The following is a 19,651-nucleotide window of genomic DNA, read 5'->3' as shown; positions in this document are numbered from 1 at the left end:
ACTTTCACCTGCTATCCTTGACCAGTAGGATTTTCTATCCGATGTCCTCAACTTGCTAAGACTTTTGTCTAATATCTTGGACCAAGACTTTCTTGCCTAGCCGTAACTAAGATTTTCTACCTGCCTAATATTCACTAGGACTTTTACCTTGCCTAAACTCACTTAGGACTTTCCTGCACACTCAGTCAAACTTATTAGAATCATAATAATCCTTAACTTTGAAAACTTTGTCATTATCAAAATTTGGGTTTAATCATCTGATGCTCCATACATCAACATTTATTACTTCTCACAAGGCTTATAAATAGGCATCTTTGTAATCTCATGAGATACAATCAAAGAGAGAAATAAAATTCTTCTCTTATTCTCTTTAAATTATTTATATTTTCTAGATATTTTATAATACGTTTTGCTCGAATTTTATACAAGTTTAACATCAAGATCATCTTTGATAATCACAATTTATAAGTAAATCAGTCATGCCCATTGATGTTTTACTTTTATATAAAAAGTTAATCCTGCTATGCGTATTAATTTTGATCACACTTTGTTAACATATGCAATTCAAGTGTGGCACCAAAAAAAAAAAAAAAAAAAAAATTGATTCGCTCATCCCAGCGCCTCCGCCAACACGTCCCTAGGCTAACATGAAGGAGGTAAATCACGGGTAACTACTAGCCATTAGTGTAAATGGCCAAAACATGGAGGATGTTATGCTCGATCACGCCAAATTTTGACCCCAAAATCTCATATGGTAACACCTCATGTTTTAACCATCGCACCGTCCCGAGGGGACGCTAACATATGCAATTCAAGCACCAATAATTTTTTGAGGTCATGATACTTTATTTGTGACAAATCATTAGGAATCTATTTCCTAATTTTATTCACTGATGGCATTCTTGAAATTTACATGATATAGTGGAAATGTGCTAATAATATTATGATTCTTTTTGGTCATCTCGTGTATCAATTTTTTTTAAAAACTGCCATACTTATTGTTTAAAAATTTCTTAACATATTATCACTAATAATATGTTTTAGTAACATTTGTATATATTATTTTCTAATTTATTTTTTGCTTATATGATAGTAATTTATGGTAAATAATCTCACCAAACTTGAGTTCGTGGCTCTCAACATTTTGGGAATAAATTACTTATCATGAATCCTTGATACTAAAATCCATTTGAATGCAAATGGACTCTACGAAACAATTAAACAAAATAATAAAAAGACTTTACAAAATAGAGCTAAGGCAATGTTTTTTCTTCGTCACCACCTCCAAGAATATTTGAAAATCAAGTATTTGACAATGAAAGATTCACTTGAATTGTGGAAAAGTTTGGAGGAAAGATTTAACTAGCAAAAAAAAAAAAATAGTAATACTCCCTAAAGCTCTTGGATTCATTTGAGATTCCAAGATTTTAAATCAGTTAATGAATACAATTAAATCATTTTCAAATTAATTCTCAATTAAAATTATGTGGAGAGAATATTACTAATTGCGATATGTTAGAGAAAACACTCTCCACTTTTTCACGCCTTGAATATGCTCTTGTAACAACAATATCATGAAAAAAGTTTTTAAAAGTACTCAAAACTGATTTCTTATTTACTTGTCGCTGAATAAAATAATGAGCTATTAATAAAAAAATCAATCTCATCCAACTGGCTCTAGTCCATTCCCTAAAGTGAATATGACAACTCACAACAATTTTAGACGTGGATAAGGATGTGAAAATAGTCATGGTCAAGGATATGATCGTGGTCATTGTCGTGACCAGAATGTTTACTGTAATGATGGACATTCAAATTACCAGAAGTGAAAAAAATGAGATATATCAAGAAAAAGGTGGATCTAGTCAGAATGTTGAGAATAAACATTACAAATGTGGAGTGATTGGATATTGGTCACGGACTTGACGTACGTCAAAGCATCTTGTCGAGCTTTATGAAGCTTCATTGAAGGAAAAGAAGAATAATGTGGAGACAAATATTCTATCTCAAAATAATGACCCTAATAATGTTTTTAAGGGTCTTGAAAATTTGCCCCAACTAAAAGTTGGTGATTTTCTAAATAGCGCTGATTTGGTGATTTTAATTAATATAATTATTTGTATTCATTAATATCAATAATAAATTCAAGTTCATTATTTGTTTGTTCGTTTATTTATTTATTTTTTTAATAATTATGGATATTATTGCATCTAAACGGGGATCAAAGCTCAAAGATGAGGATCTCTGTCTCGTAGTCGTAGATAGTACAACTACACATATAATTCTCCAAAACAAAAGATATTTCTCTCATCTTATTATGAAAAAGAAAAATGTGACTACTATATATATATATGATAGTATAACCTTAATCTAAGGCTTCAGCAAAGCAAATATTTGACTACCATAAGGGACTAATTTATTGATCAGTAATACATTATTTTCACCCAAATATCATTGAAATCTATTAAGTTTCAAAGATATTCGGCTTAATGGCTATCATATTGAAACAACTTGTAGGACATGTGTGGCCGGCAAGAGGAGGATGAATTACTAAAAATTACAAAAGTATCATTCTCACAGCTTTCAACTTAAATTATACAAACACTTTAATAAAGATAGAAATAAATTGCATAAGATTAATCAAGGCTAACAGATTTACTTGGTTTACAACCGGGAAGGTTGCTAATCTAAGATGAATGAAGCGCACTATCAGAACTCCTTCGAGCAAATTCTCAGAGGCGGAGAAGCCCCGTACAACGATTTACAGCTCAGAACAATGAAAATAAAGAACAATGATTCGAATACAAGTATTATCTTCAATGAAAAAGACCAAGGATCTATTTATAGTCCATTAATCAAAACTAGATATTTACTGACATGACATCTCCAAGCGCCTGAACCTTCTTCGAGCGCCCCCAATTGTGTAAACTTTATGTCAACGCAACAGTGTGAATATTGAATTTTTCCATGTCCGGGCGCTCAGACCGTTGCTGACATGCATCTGAAAGTGATCCACAACAATGACTATACAACGAGGTGCCCGTTTGGCACCCTGGTGTTCCAGGCGCGCGAACTAGGTTGTCCGGACACTCGGACCAGTCAGCCCTATGCTGACTCATCCAACTCCTTCTTCGGTCTCTGGCTTCATCTCCGGTCACTTGGGTGATCCTCTGACCTTCTAGGGTTTAGCTCACCTGAACTCAACTCTAGCTTTCTCCTCGAGCAGTCTTCTACTCCAGCTTCTTGTCTATCAAAAATGTCGTGCACATCCTTCTCACTCCACTGGCATACTCTTCAGCAGCTTCTCATCCCTTGAATATACCTAGCCTATCGACTCGATTCCAGTGTCATCCTTCTCGTCCGTCGTGTCTTCTACTCAACTTCTTACGTAGAGCGAAGTCCCTGCATACTCAAACGCAAGGTATCAAATACGCAGAGCTTAACTTGACTTTGTTGATCACATTAAAACTACCACGGAGCACTTACACAACCAATATGGAAAATAATGAGTATTTATGCATTACTAATATTAAAATAGGAAATAAATAAGTTTTGGAAAGACTGTATGTATTCTCTTTTGATCTTTATTATACACATATTAAATCGATTGAAATAAATGTTATAGTAAACCAGAAGTTTACTAGTTAAATGAATTCCTTTTATGGCATGATAGGCTGGGGATATGTAATGATGCAAAGAATCATTGGATATTCTTACGGACATTCATTGAAGAACCTGAAGATTCCTCAATCTAATGAATTCACATGTATTGCATGTTATCAAGGAAAATTGATAATAAAACCATCACCAAGTAAAATTGAAATTGAATCATCGTGCCGAATCTTGACTTTTAAACGTTGGGTTCAACCGTGTTCCATAGTACTGATCTTGTTCAGGTCCAATAGGAGTTGAGCTGGCTCAACTTGATTCAACAGTAGCTGGCTGCACTTAAGTGAACCCGAGTGTGAAATGCGTCCAACTTTTTACTTACAAAACCAAATTAGAACACACTAAGCACAAATCATGAATTAATAGCAGTGAATTAGATAAGCTCAAGATATTCGTCACTAAGCCAAAAACCAATTCTCAATATCAATTTACTAAACAAAATAATCCCATAACTAAACCATTCCAACAAAAATAGAATGTTACATGACATACTATCAACCCACTTATCAATGCAGGCCTTGTGGAGAGGTGGGCGCAGTCCTTGACCTACCGGACCTCATGGTGGTGCTCGAGTGCGACAAGGCAGACAATGCAGAGGGACACGACATTAAATCAGAGGGCGGAGAAGCAGACGAGGAGGAGGTGGGACTTGATGATGATGAGGGAAATGAGGGAGTCGTTGAGGTGGACGGATCACATGAATGAGATGAGACTATCAACGATTAAGGATGATGGCGTAGCAAACGGAGGGGAAACCCCATGTCGTCGTCTTTGTTGTCGGAAGTGGTTTCGGAGAGGAACTCCGGGTGGGAGAAGGTGGAACAATCAGTGAGCTTGGACCAGGGGCGGCACAGAGGGAGCAACATGGAGGGAGTGGCATAGAGGTGGTTGCTCGTGTGTTGGTGTAGGTTGCACTAATAATCTGGTTTTGATGTATAACAAATAGATAAAGTTAGATGTGTTATTTGACTAACTACTTTACCAAGTGTGCAAGAGTTGACTGGTCTGAGGGACTTGACATTAGACTGAAATCCAACTATGTCCACAGAGCTTGATAGCTGGTGGAAAGTCCAAATAGGTCCGTCGAGCCCGATATCTAATGGAAAGTCCGGTTGGATTCGTCGGACCTGATAACCAACCGAAGTCCAGTTGGGCCTGTGGACTTGACAACTGGTGGGAAGACTTGGTGGGTCAGAGACAAGTCAAACGACTGCAAGTGGTAAGTAAAGGTAAGCAATTTGAGGAGAGATCCAGTGAGGACGTGTTCCCCATTGAGGGAACTGTAGGTGTCGATCCAACTTAGGTTCACTTGAGAAATCTAAGTTGAGATCTTAATTAGGTCATAGTCTCGTGAAGACAGGATCTAATTAATACTCACATTTTATTATGTTGTGCTAATTCTGTTTTGCAGGGTAAAATATATTTTTCAATTGCCTAGACTAACCTTTTCTTGTAGGAGGAGAGGCTGAAGGAAAGGGGTCTGGGCGCCCGAAAGGAGTTTGAGCGCCCGGAGCTAGTCCGAGCGCTTAGACTAGGCTCGCCCAGACAGGGCCGAGGGCGCCCAAGCGGTCCGAACACCCAGACTCGGTCTAGGTGCCCAGACTCGAAATGTCACGCCCCGAGAGTAAGGTTGTCCGACGAAAATCGGACAGCACCTCCCCTGTAGCGGTGACAAATGAACCAGTATACATAGCTAACAGATATACATATGCAAAATACAGTCAACTTGGCTAGAACTAAACACATCCACGCAGATAATAAGCAGCCAACTCGGTTAGAACTAAACACATCCACACAGATAATAAGCAGCCCACTCGGCTGGTAAATCAAACATAGCGAAAAACAAAATAACAAGAACAAAATAACAAAACTACTCACCGCAGGCCGACCCGGCTTGACTCCTCGACAAAACAAAACCAACAACAAAATAACATCAAGTCCACAATAATTATTACAATGCCAAGTTCACGAGTTCAACTCAAAACAAAAAAAAATGACAAATAAACCCAGAAATCTGTCCTCGGAAGCGACGTGGGAACGGCAGTCAGGATCCTCCTCCAAGTATACTGGCATCACTATCGGCTACCTGACAAAATAACCAGTTTACAGGGTGGTGAGTATAAAAAGTCAGCGAGTATAGAATAGATAGTGCATGAGTAATATAAAGAGCTAGGAATACAACAGGATACAGTCTCGGGAAGATAAATAGCAGATACTACTGTGTAAACAAAGAATTTATCCATACTTGATACCATATCCTAAGCTAGTAGTATAAGGTCTGAGGTAATATAAACTGCTACAGTACTGCTCATAACTACCAAGATCACAGATAAAGTATACTGTCACAGTAATCAGTGTCCAAGCATATATAACAGGTATGAGATAACAGAACTGAATAACTAAGCATATAACAACATAATCAAGAATAACAGAAAATAGCGTATGCTCGGATGGTCACTCCCGCCCACCCCTCTAGTACCATGACCCCGGTATGGTCGAGAGGTCGGGACAATGATAGACTGTACACCACTCCAACTATCACTACTCTCGAGTGGTCGAGGGAACAGTTACATAGTAGCTGAATAACTACGTCTGTGACGGGGGTCCCTGCTGCCCGCGACTCCAGCTGTCACTACCCATGAGTGCGCGAGTGGGGGGCATGACAGGACATGCAGCACGCTCCATCTATCACTACCCATGAGTGGTCTAGCGTGCGGCCCAGGCCAATGACCGTCTCAACCACAAGGGAGCTAAGGTCGTCGGCGATGCATGCAATGACATGATGCGAACAATGCAATAGTTATCATATATATATATGTAATAGAAATCAGGTATGCTACATGAAGTCATATGCTCAATACGAAGCATAAATAAACAGTAGTCCAAACAGTTAACATGGTGTCTAGTATCTGCTAATTATCAAGGATAACAACGAGAGATTGTATCGATACGAATTTGAGCATCTCAAAGATTGAGTTGTGAAGGTGTCAAGCACAAGAAGTAATACGAGTGGAGTCAAGATAAGCATCTACTCAAATCCATAAATAACTCATGCACTAAGGTCGATAGCTAAAGAAACAAGTCAAGAAGTACTCGCCTCTAAATGTAGGCTGAATCCGATGCCCTTCGTCACGACACCCGCCTCGATCAAAGTCTTGCGTCAACGTATCAATTTGACCACGCACATATGATACTGAATAACCAAACTAATGTACAAGACAGGTGAATTTAATCCGAGTTCCATTCATTATCCAAGTAAAATCCAAACCCTCGTTTAAACCCTCAGCTCTCCCAATTCTAGCAAAACACTATCACAATTAGAATTACCACTTCATGAATTGGTCCCATATAAACCGATACAGTACCCACATTATTGCATTCTTTAGCAATTCGAAGCCTCTACAAGGCCACAAACAGATACACTCACACTGATCAATACCCGATACCAACTGATTCCAATACCTAGGTCTACAAATCTAACATTTGGAGTGATAGAGACCTTACCTACTGCTTCCCAGGTGAAGAACAACTGCTGGAGGTTGTGGTTGAGCCCTTCATAGTGAGTCGCTGCCAGAATCAACCCATAGTCAGTCCAATCTCTCATTCTGGCCACAAATCGCAAATCCCATAGCTATCAAAACCCCTAATTGGAACAATCCTCACCTCAATACCTTGTTGCTGAAAGCCTCCACTGTCGTCGAAGAGAATCCGACGGGATCAGCTCGGCCCTAAGCTCGAGCAAGCGAGATAGCTACCGGGAGTACCAATCCTTACCACCAACGACCTCCGGAACCGGCGATACTCCCTCCCTGTGTCCACAGGGCCCAAATCTCGTCACTCAATCGGAGATCCCCTGAGCGAAGTGACGTTTTCAAAGAAGAACACCATCGATGAGACCTCCGCTGAGATGCCAAAGAAGTTGGAGACTCGTTCCGTGATAGGGCGCTGACATTCAGGCGCGGTCGTGCGTAGGCTGAGTCCGTCGGCGAATCGGGTGCTTGAGAGAAGTTCGGCGTTTTCAGGCAGAGTGGACACGAAGGAGAAAATGAGGCGGCATTTTTAGGGCTTAGGTATTGTAGCTACTATATATATATAAGTAGGGTTTAACTTCTGTGTTTATTGTAAACTCCCCATTAAGCCTGTTTAAATGGGTAATTTCCATTACCTTTTCCAGACTCAATAATTTTATCCCCTTAAACTCTACGATACAATCTCCAAATAAATCAAGAAAAATATCTAAAATTTTCATAAATTACGGTAGGTTATTCTCCTATAACCCTTAATTATTTATTTTGTATTTACGGAGCTGGTCTGAGCGCCTAGACTAGGCTCGCCTAGACGGGGCTGAGGGCGCCCAAGCGGTCCGAGCATCCAGACTCGATCCAGGCGCCCAGACCCGAAGAATTATTCACAAGCTGACATGGAGCGCGTCGATTGGCCGAGTCATATGGTCCAAGCACTCAGAGGGATTTCAGGCACCCGGAATTGACCTATTTAAAGGTCTTCAACTTGGAGCTTCAAAAACAACATCTACTACAAGTTTCCTTCTTGCTCGATGCTCCATAAAGTCTCCTGCAACGCTGCTATGCTCCACTGACAACCGGACTTTAGCTTTACTTAGTTTCTTATTATTGGTAATTTTTATATATAGTTCCTATACTTAATTTGTATCCTTTTAAACTATTAGTAGATTGTCCAATGAAAGCACTCGACAAATACGGGTCTTGGAGTAGGAGTCATCGAAAGCTCCGAACCAAGTAAAACTAACTTGTGTTAGCGTTGTTTTCTTTTGCTTCCATTTTCCTCTGCGTAACTTAAAGTTTAAATCGAGTTTTTCGACAATTGCTATTCACCCCCCTAGCAAATTTCTGATCCAACAGTGTGGACCGCAGAGCTTCGTCGATGGTCGGCACACAGAGGGGGAGGGAGGATGTAATTATCGCATGCAAGGAAGGGGCACACATGATGTCCTTTGTTGACGACCACGATGCCCCCTTTTTTGGCGAATGAAAAAACCCATAAAAAGGGGAGAAGCAGAAAACCCCAAATGACCCCCCTCCTCCACATGGAGTCCTTCTCTTATTTCCCATATCACAAGTCTTCTCCTCAAGTCTAGTTAAATGAGGATTGAGTTCAATTGATTGGATTGTGGTACTATGTCGGAATGGTTGTCACATTAGCATGTCTTCTGGATATATTCGGTATTGAGTGTCAAATCTCCGCGTGAAGGAGTGAAGGATTTATTGGTTGAGTGTGCAAGAAATTTTCGACTGAGGAGTCAATGAGGGAGTTTTTGACTGATGAGTCAGTAAAAGACTTTCTGAGCCTTTCGTAAGGTGAATTTGCACCGACTAAGAAGTCGGGTAAGGAATTGTCGAGCCTATCATAAGGCTGAATTGCTTCCTACTAAGGAATTGGAAAAGAGTTTTATGGTCCATCATAAAGCCGAGGTACTTCAATTGAGGAGTCGAGGAAGGCCGAGTCACTAGCGCAGGGCGATAAATTATGTACTTGTTGTAAGACAACCTGAGCCTGTCGTAAGACTACTTCTTCTGAATAAGGAGTCGGGGGAGGAGTCGTCGAGGCTATTATAAGGCTTAGTTGCTTACAACTAAGGAGTCAAGGAAGGGTTTTCGGGTCTGTCGTTAGACAAATTTGCTCCTGACAAAGGAGTTGGGGAAGGAGTCACTGAGACTGTTTGGGCAATTTTGGTAATTTTGAATAACTCATCATTGATCTAACCATTTCCATAAGAGTCATATTCTTTCGTTCTGCCACACCATTCTGTTGGGATGTACTAGGTGCAGACAGTTGGGATTGAATCTCGGCTTCTGATAAGTAACTCCTAAACTCTCCTAAGAGGTACTCGCCACCACGATCATACCGTAGTGTCTTGATACTTTTACCATGACGTTTCTCCACATCAGCCTTGTATTCTTTGAACTTATAAAAGCACTCAGACTTGCGGTGCATCAAGTAAATGTACCTGTATCTCGAATAGTCATCTATAAAAGAGACAAAATATTCGAAATCACCTCTTACCTGGATAGTCATAGGTCCACACAAATTAGAATGAATCAATTCCAACACATCTTTGGCTCAATACCCTTTGGCCTTAAAAGGTCTCTTGGTCATTTTTTCTTCCAAGCAAGATTTGCAGGTTGGAAAATTTTCCACCACTAATGAACCTAAAGGTCCATCGGCTATTATCCTTTGAATCCTACTCAAGTTAATATGACCAAGCCTTAAATGCCAAAGATATGTTTGGTTCATTTTCGAAGGCTGCTTTCTCTTATTTGAATTAGAAGATGTGTTATTAATTTCCATTTGTTGCATCATGGGAGTTATTGGATTAAGAGTATACAAATTGTCAACCAACGTACCAGAACATATAATCATCCTATTTTTCTTGATAACTACTTTGTCATCAAAAGAAACAGAATATCCATTCTTAAATAATTTAGAAACTGAAATCAAGTTCTTTCTAAAACACGGTACGTAAAGACAATTTCTCAAAATCAATGTTTTATTTCTATCAAAAGATAAATAAATATCTCCCACTGCAACAACCGCCACTCTCATAGCATTGCCCGTGTAGACGGTGATTTCTCCTTCATGTAATCGTCGGGTTTCCTGAAACCCCTGTAATGAATATACACTAGGTACCGGTAGATAACACCGCTAAACATGTTTCGACAACTAATGAATAAAATACACCTTCATTGTTCTTGTTTCTACGAGGACAGCCCGTTAAATGAGCCATCATCTTGAGGATATGATCCCTTACGGGGATCCCCTCAGTCATGGTGGTCATCATTAAGTTTCTCATGGCCTCCTGCCTGACAGCCCGATTCTGGTGTCCAAAGAGTTCCTTAAGATTGAGCATCATGTCATAGGCAGTGGGTATGACATGATGCTGATGTTGCAGCATATTTGACATAGAACCCAAAATGTAACACCGCGCCATCTCATCTGCCTTAACCATTTCTTATGCCTGTTAATCTCCTCTTCACTAGAATCGCTATTAGGCACGCTAGGACAGACCTCAAGAAGTATGAACTTATATCCTTCAGCAGTTAAGACAATGTCCAAGTTTTGTTTCCAATCAATGTAATTGGACTAGTAAGTTTGTTTTCTTTCAATATAACAACAAGAGGATTGAAAGCCATTTGAAATCCTAAGAATCACAAAATATTTGGTCAAAATTTTAGAATTTAAAATAATATTGATTCCTCAAACAATATCATTTAAATTCACCAACATCTCAAAACACCGTGAATTTTGTATGTCACGATAGTGTGGCGTATACAAATTCAAACATTTGTATGAGGGGGTTTTATCCATTAATTTTATTATCTTGTCAACCTAACTTTATGACAAATAAAATTAATAGTTGGTTTTTCTTCGGTCACACAAATAATAGCAGTGACTCCGATAGGGAGGATACTATTAAATGCTCCTAAGTGTATACCATTACTTGATACTTAGCCCATTAAATAGGATTGTGCCCCTTCAGATGGAGAATATAACACAAACCTAAATAATTTCCTATAATTATCCATAAAGGAAGTTTGATCTAGTGATCCGTAAATAAACTCATCCGATGTGGAGGAAGACACTCAAAACCAACGCGCATGTTTGAATGCATCACTTATAAACAGTAATGGAGACCATGGAATTTAAATAATTCCTCTCCCACTTAGTTATTTAAAACGAGAAATTTTAACATGCACACACACACAACACATATAAACAGCATAAAAGGCAATAAATATGAAAAATAATTTTCCAACTATTATGACCTCGTCCATAGTTGTCCTCCGTGTGCTACCAACCCTAACCGTCGCCAATGGGTCATGTCATTGCGTCTATCTTACTTCCTTTTCCATTATGCCTCTGGTCCTCAAATAGCACCACGCCTCGCAAGGATATGATCCATGATAAAAATAAAATTTTACATTTATTGATCCTATATTCCACAAGAGAATGTACATGTAATCTAGATCGAACAGAATGTAAAATCCTAAAACTAATATAACTCCTGCTGTATTTGATAATTACAATCATGTACACACATAAAATGCCTTCGACATGTCCGAGGGTCCAATCACATACAAACACAATATGACCATAATAGTTAGTCTGCCTTCGATCAAATATTTGGTCAAAACTTTAAAATTAAAAATAATATTGATTCCTCAAAACAATATCATTTAAATTCACCAACACCTCAAACACCGTGAATTTTGTATGTCACATTAGTGCGGGTGTATACAAATTCAAACATTTATAAGAGGAGGATCTTACCCATTAATTATCTTGTCAATCTTAAATTACCTTAAACGCCGTGAATTATGTATGTCATGTTAGTGTGGACGTATACAAATTCAAACATTTGTATAAGGAGGTTTTACCCATTAATTTTATTATCTTGTCAACCTAACTTTATGACAAATAAAATTACCTCAAACACCGTGAATTATGTATGCCACGTTAGTGTGGACGTATACAAATTCAAACATTTGTAAGTGGGGGTTTCACCTAGCTTTATGACAAATTAATAGTTGGTTTTTCTTCGGTCACACAGATAATAGCAGTGACTCCGTTGGGGAGGATACTATTAAATGTGCCTAAGTGTATACCATTACTTGATACTTAGTCCATTAAATAGGATTATGCCCCTTCAGATAGAGAAGATCACACAAACCTAGATAATTTTCTATAATAATCCATAGAGGAAGTTTGATCTAGTGATCCGCAAACAAACTCATCTGATGTGGAGGAAGACACTCAAAGCCAACGCGCTAGTTTGAATGCATCACTTGCAAACCAGTAATGGAGACCGTGACATTTAAATAATTCCTCTCCCACTTAGTTATTTAAAATGAGGAATTTTAACATGCACACATACACAACACATATAAACATCATAAAAGGTAATAAATATGAAAAATAATTTTCCAACTATTATGGCCTCATCCATAACTGTCCTCCGTGTACCACCAACCCTAGCCACCGTCAACGGGTAATGTCATCGCGTCTATCTTGCTTTCTTTTCTGCTGCACCTCTGGTCCTCAAATAGCACCACACCTCGCAAGGATACGATCCACGACAAAAATAAAATTTTACATTTATCGATCCTATTTTCCACAAGAGAATGTACATGTAATCTAGATCGAACAGAATGTAAAATCCTAAAACTAATACAACTCCTGCTGTATTTAATAATTACAATCATGAACACACATAAAATGCCCTCGACATGTCTGAAGGTCTAATCACACACAAACACAATAGGGAAATAATAGTTGGAACTAGGATGCTTGCAACCACAGAGTTAATCTATTTGCACATCATACTATTATCCTGCCAAAATTTATGTATGAAAAGTGCATAATTTAACTAAAAACCAAACACAGAGAGGCAGAAAACTAGCTCTGATACCAATTGTTGGGTGCTACTCGAAATTTCGTTCTATTTCCCCTGTATTAAAATTTGTACAAGTACAGAACTTTTCCTAGCAACCCATGTGTTCTTCAAAAGTTAAACTTAGATTGTAAATGAAACTTACATTATTAATCCAAGTTCAACTCATGTGTTCTTCAGAAGTTAAACCATATTACAGAAGTTGATTAAATATCTATTTCAAGGATTGGCTTCCAAGTCGTTGGCGAGACACTCGGCCTTCTTGGTTATGAGATCATCCACCACTTTCTAGACAAAGCCTTTCAAAGAAATTGAATATTTAAACTCCTTATAGTAAACCCTTGGTTTAACTATAGAGAACTCAATTGAAGCACAAAATCGATAGCCTCTTGTGTTGGTATTTTAGGATCCATACAAAGAAAAAACTAAACTAGTATTCAGCGGAAATAATTAACTAGTTATACCTTTCTTTGTATCTTAAAGGCCTCTTGATCTTTTGTTGTATTCCTCTCCTCCTCTTGAACGTCGTGTGAGTGACAATCTACCAAGACAACACCACCCGAACCACTTCTATGCCTCCAAGACTTTCGGCCACCAAGGGATACTAGAATAGGGAGCCTCCTCTTCTTCTTCTTCTCCAAGAAACCTGCCACAAGGAGGTGAAGCCTTGATGTGCCGCCGGCCTTAAGGGAAGAAAGCAAAGGGAGAAGAGGAGAAAGGGGGTCGACCACCAAGGAAAATAGAAGAGAGAACTTTAGGTTGTGTTACACCATAAGGCACCATTTACCTCTCTTTTATAATCCTTGGTGAATGCTAAAAGGAAAGTTTTAAACATAATTAAAACTTCCTTTTAATTCTAATCATGGTCGGCCATAGCTTGGGCAACAAATAAGGAAAAACTTTAAAATTAAAATCTCTCTTTTAAATCCCTTTGTGGATAGCTATTGATCCTGTCCGAATCGCTGAACCAAAGGACGCTGGGCACGTGGCGCGCTCCTAGTCGTTGGCGTAGGCCTCCGTTTGGTAGCACGAATCTCCGGCGAACCTGCACAGAAGTCGGGCCGGGAAGGATTCCCGGCGGCGACCCTCCGACGCTCAAGTCAGGCAAGCAAACAGTGGAAAAGAGTGGTGCCAAAGCTTGTAGAATGCGTACCTCCGGTGAAGTAGGAGGCTCTTTATATAGAGCGATAAAAGAACTAATGCACGTCCACCGAGGCGCATACATGTCCGCAGCTCATACCTCGGTATGTACCTGTCAGAGAGCTTACCTGACACCATACTGCTACAGTTCAATCATGTCTTCGATGGGACAACAGAACACCTTGTTGTCAGACTTAGAGTATGGCCTAGCCATAGGACTTGACGGCTGTCAGAAGATGTTCCTATCCTTCACCCACCGCCCGGCCGGGACGTCCGTCCGACCGGCCGGCGCGAAGAGCATCGTCCGGACGGCCTTAATTCCCGGTGCCAGCCGGTCAGCGCGCCCATTATGTCCTGCCTTCTCTTAGGCCTTCCGCTCGGTCATTATTTACTATTTCATTGAGCGTCGGAACCCGACCCCTGTTAGGGCGTCTTTCACTATCAGACGTTTATGGGTAGGCCGATCAGCCTATCCTTTTTTCATGTCCGTCCGGTCGGCTCACCCTTCTTCGACGGACCACCTGGTCCTCTGACCTCCATGTGGCATTGACCCCTTGTTAGGGGGTCCTGGGCTCTTACCACCGGATCACTTGCCTCCCCCTCGAGTCTAGTCGAAGGAGGCGAAGTCCGACTGACTGGACTGCCGATCTGACTGAGCAATGATTGCTGTATTGGGCCGCTCGGCCAGGCATAAGATGCTCATCCGTTCGGCGGTATCTTGCCCATGCCTTGTGTTTTCTTGTAATCCATGTCCGATGCTCCCCCCTATTACCCATCACGTGCGCTGCGCACGGTAAGGGGAGTTCATTAAATGCGGCCAATATCCTGCTGACACGCGGCGATCGTGCGTTTGTCAGCGTATGGCGGTGGCGTCACTTCCGGTGGGACAGCCGCCGTTTGAAATGAACCGCTGGATGATGACCTCGTTATCAACGACCTGGATTGGACGGTGGAGGTTGCTCCCGGGCGGCGATATAAAGCCTACGACTCCGTTTCCGCCGCATTATTGCCTCCTCCTCCTTCGGTGCTCCTCTGGCCGTTTTTTTCTCCGGTGACCTCGCCCTTCAACTCTTCGGCAACTCCAGGCCCCCGTCGATCATCTTTCTAGCTCGTAAGACCCTCTTCCTCGTTCCTAACGTTTTCTTCTTGCTGTTAATCGTTTCCTTCAGTCGGTTTTCCTCCATTCCTTGCTTGAACCTTCCCCTTTTGTCCCGCATTTCTGTCTTTCGATCATGACTAGTATTTCGCAGTCGACCGGCGGTGCTCCGGGTCTTTGGTATTCAACCATGGAAAGTTGTTTTGACGAGGAGGACGCGTTGCGTCTGGCTCGGACTTACGACATTCCTTCCGACCACCAAATAATATTAGCCACACCAGCCGATCGGCCTCATGAACCGCCGATCGGCACAGTTCTTTTTTTCCGAGACCAATTTCTGGCCGGACTGCGTTTTCCACCCCACATGTTTTTCTTAGAAGTTTGCAATTATTTTCGCATTCCTCTCGGCCAGGTAGTTCCCAACTCTATTAGGCTGCTGGGCGGAGTGATAGTTTTGTTCAAACTGAACGGCATCCCCTTAGACCCAAAAATTTTCCACTACTTCTACTATCCCAAGCAGGCCGAGTGGGGAACTTTTGTTTTTCAATCTAGGATAGGTTTCGTCCTCTTTGACGGCATGTCGAGCTCCAACAAACATTGGAAGGAGCACTTTTTCTATATACGTTTTCCCGAGCGGCCATCTTTTCGTACCAAGTGGCAGACGGCGATGCCAGCGCAGTCGGAGCTCGGCAAATTTAGAGGCGACGCGGCCTACCTTCATGCAGCCGAACGGCTGGTTGGTCAGCGTTACCATATTGACAAGCTGCTCCTTCCGGGAGTAATGCACATATTCGGCTTGTCTTCAACTCCAGCCGATCTGCCCTGCAGCATGAGTAAGTTCCCTCATCTTCCCGCTTATTTTGTTCTAACTGATTTATTTCTTGCTTCCGCAGCTGAAGTCATGTGGCGCGCCAAGGCAACCGAAAAGCTCAAGCTGAAAGCTGCTCAGATTGAGGCGGTCAAGAACAAAGAGGTCGTCGAGCGGGGCCTTGGTCTAGCTGATCCGATCGGCGAAGCAAGCGAGGGGACTCAGAATGCCCCTGAAGCTATAGCAGCTACTACCTCCCACGAGGAGGTAGCAGGCGACACAGAACCTCCTACCTAAGCCGAGGTGGAGGGCCGCTCGGCCGAAGATATTCCGCTAATCACTCGGAAGCGCCGCCGAGCGGAATCTGCGTCTGCCTCCACTCCACTTGATGAGCCACCGCCCGAGCGGGGCGCGGATGCCCCGGTGTTGTCCGGGACGGTTTCCCTCGAGAGCACTCCGACCCCACATGGCTCTCCGAGGGCCAGCTCTGAGGTGCTGCCATCCAGCCCTTCTAGAACTCTGCGCCGTATCAGGCGTTTGGGCGAGCTTCCCTCCTCGTCCACCGGTAAGGCTGATGCCTCTCAGAGCGAGCCGAGCGGCTCGAATTTAATTAAGATCGTTCTGCGCCTCCCCTCAGAGGCATACATGGCTGCTGCTGATCGGCCTGTGGTCCCCGAGCAGCAGATTACCTTGACGGACCCTCTTGCAAAGGCTTGGGAGGACGCTCGGCGTCGCATAAAAGCGATGACTCCCGGGCAGCTCGGCGACAACAACCTCCAACAGGCTACCGGGGTATGCTCCTTTTCTTTGTTCATATATTTGAACTAAGTTTTTAACCTATTCACCTTTGCTTGTAGAACTGGGTGGAGCAGATCGCCATTAGCAATCGGTTGGCCGAGCTGGAGGATGAACTGAAAAAGCTTAAAGCCGCCGGGGACAACCAACAATCGACGGCCGCTCTGGAGAAGGCCAAAAAATCATTGGAGGCCGAACGGACAAGGGCTTTCGATCTGGCGAGCAAGGTCGTTCGGCTTGAGGCGATGATCAAGCAACGAGATAAAGAGATCAAGACGGCGACCACCCGGAAGCGCCAGGCCATCGATGATATGGACCGGATGAAGGTGGAGATCAGAGGGCTGGAGCAACGCATCAAGGACCTGGATGCCCTGCTGGCCACCGAGAAGGAGAGCCGCTCAGCCGATCTCCAGAGATTTGATGGAGACTTGAAGGATCTTCAGGCCGCCAGCGACGCTGCCCACGCCGCGCTCAAAGAATATCAAGAGGGGGAGTCGGCTCGCTCCGAAGAAGGGAGGAAGGCGTTCCTCCGCTCGGAAGACTTCGGAGAGAAGTTTACCGACAAGATATCCCTCACTTTCGAGGAGGCGATCAAGGCGGCGGTGGGCTATCTGAAGACCAAAGGCCACCTGCCTGCCGAGCTGACCATCCCCCCCGAGGACCTCGTGAGCGTGATGGACTCCATCCCCGACGCTCTTTTTGATTTTGATGTGTGAGGAGCGTTTTTATGAACTTTTTTGGTATTCCCGCCGTTCGGCCCAACTTATTTCTGTAATGACTTGTTTGATTTACCTAATGAGTAATAGATGACCTTCTGCTCCTTTCACTTATGTTTTAACAAGGCATTTTTCCCTCGTCACGCCAAGGTGTTCTTTATATCCTTTCCGCTCGGAACCACGCTTCTGTCCGGCTCAATTCGATCGTCTTAATGGCATCTATCATGCGACCGCGCAGCCGCTAGGCTTTCGAACGTAGCCGCTCGGCATCTCTAACTTCCACTGACCAACTTTTTTTTTATGCCTTACCCCCAAAGGGGTTTTCCGTACATTTTTGACAAGCGAGCCGCTCAGCCGTATGACCAGGCTATCGCTGATTGTATCATGTGACTGGCTATCCGCTCGGACGTTTATAGACGCCGGCTCGTCTCTCGATATTTAACGTCGGAGCTCGACGGTCTTCCACTCGGACGTTTATAGACGCCGGCTCGTCTCTCGATATTTAACGTCGGAGCTCGACGGTCTTCCGCTCGGACGTTTATAGACGCCGGCTCGTCTCTCGATATTTAACGTCTGAGCTCGACGGCCTTCCGCTCGGATGTTTACGCCGCTCCGCCTCTCGATATTTAACGTCGGAGCTCGACGGTCTTCCGCCGGATGTTTATAGATGCCGGCTCGTCTCTCGATATTTCGTGAGCTCGACGGTCTTCCGCCGGACGCTTTATAGTGCTCGTCTCTCGATATTTAACGCCGGAGCTCGACGGTCTTCCGCCCGGACGCTTATAGACGCCGGCTCCTCTCGATATTTAACGCCGGAGCTCGACGGCCTTCCGCCCGGATGTTTATAGACGCCCGGTCTCTCGATATTTAACGTTGAGCTCGACGGTCTTCCGCCGGATGTTTATAGACGCCGCTCGTCTCTCGATTTAACGCCGAGCTCGACGGTCTTCCGCTCGGACATTTATAGACGCCGGCTCGTCTCTCGATATTTAACGTCGGAGCTCGACGGTCTTCCGCTCGGATGTTTATAGACGCCGGCTCGTCTCTCGATATTTAACGTCGGAGCTCGACGGTCTTTCGCTCAGATGTTTATAGACGCCGGCTCGTCTCTCGATATTTAACGTCGGAGCTCGATGGTCTTCCGCTCGGACGTTTATAGACGCCGGCTCGTCTCTCGTCGGCGCACAGACGGCGCCAAATTGATCCTGTCCGAATCGCTGAACCAAAGGACGCTGGGCACGTGGCGCGCTCCTAGTCGATGGCGTAGGCCTCCGTTTGGTAGCACGAATCTCCGGCGAACCTGCACAGAAGTCGGGCCGGGAAGGATTCCCGGCGGCGACCCTCCGACGCTCAAGTCAAGCAAGCAAACAGTGGAAAAGAGTGGTGCCAAAGCTTGTAGAATGCGTACCTCCGGTAAAGTAGGAGGCTCTTTATATAGAGCGATGAAAGAACTAATGCACGTCCACCGAGGCGCATACATGTCCGCAGCCCATACCTCGATATGTACATATCAGAGAGCTTACCTGACACCATACTGCTACAGTTCAATCATGACAGTGATCCGGTGGTAAGAGCCCAGGACCCCCTAACAAGGGGTCAATGCCACGTGGAGGTCAGAGGGCCAGGTGGTCCGTCGAAGAAGGGTGAGCCGGCCGGACGGACATGAAAAAAGGATAGGCTGATCGGCCTACCCGTAAACGTCTGATAGTGAAAGACGCCCTGACAGGGGTCGGGGTTCCGACGCTCAATGAAATAGTAAATAATGACCGAGCGGAAGGCCTAAGAGAAGGCAGGACATAATGGGCACGCCGGCCGGCTGGCGCCGGGAATTAAGGTCGTCCGGACGACGCTCTTCGCGCCGGCCGGTCGGACGGACGTCCCGGCCGGGCGGTGGGTGAAGGATAGGAACATCTTCTGACAGCCGTCAAGTCCTATGGCTAGGCCATACTCTAAGTCTGACAACAAGGTGTTCTGTTGTCCCATAGAAGACATGATTGAAC

At 43.3% G+C, this 19,651-nt stretch overlaps 1 protein-coding gene across 1 annotated transcript in view; it reads left to right on the top strand.

Moving 5' to 3' along the window:
• The window catches only part of LOC121972823 (protein RETARDED ROOT GROWTH-LIKE-like), a 30,386-nt gene extending 25,809 nt beyond the window's left edge, over positions 1-4,577 (top strand). The window contains exons 8-9 of the mRNA XM_042524449.1: positions 4,185-4,353; positions 4,410-4,577. Coding sequence (XP_042380383.1) covers positions 4,185-4,353; positions 4,410-4,577 — 337 coding nt within the window. The remainder of the gene's footprint in view (positions 1-4,184; positions 4,354-4,409) is intronic.
• The last annotated feature ends 15,074 nt before the right edge of the window (positions 4,578-19,651 follow it).

This window comes from Zingiber officinale, chromosome 4A (genome assembly GCF_018446385.1).
Source record: "Zingiber officinale cultivar Zhangliang chromosome 4A, Zo_v1.1, whole genome shotgun sequence".
In the NCBI taxonomy this organism is placed as follows: Eukaryota; Viridiplantae; Streptophyta; class Magnoliopsida; order Zingiberales; family Zingiberaceae; genus Zingiber; species Zingiber officinale.
Note: the sequence above shows the minus strand (reverse complement) of the source record. Positions and strands in the feature narration are given on the sequence as shown.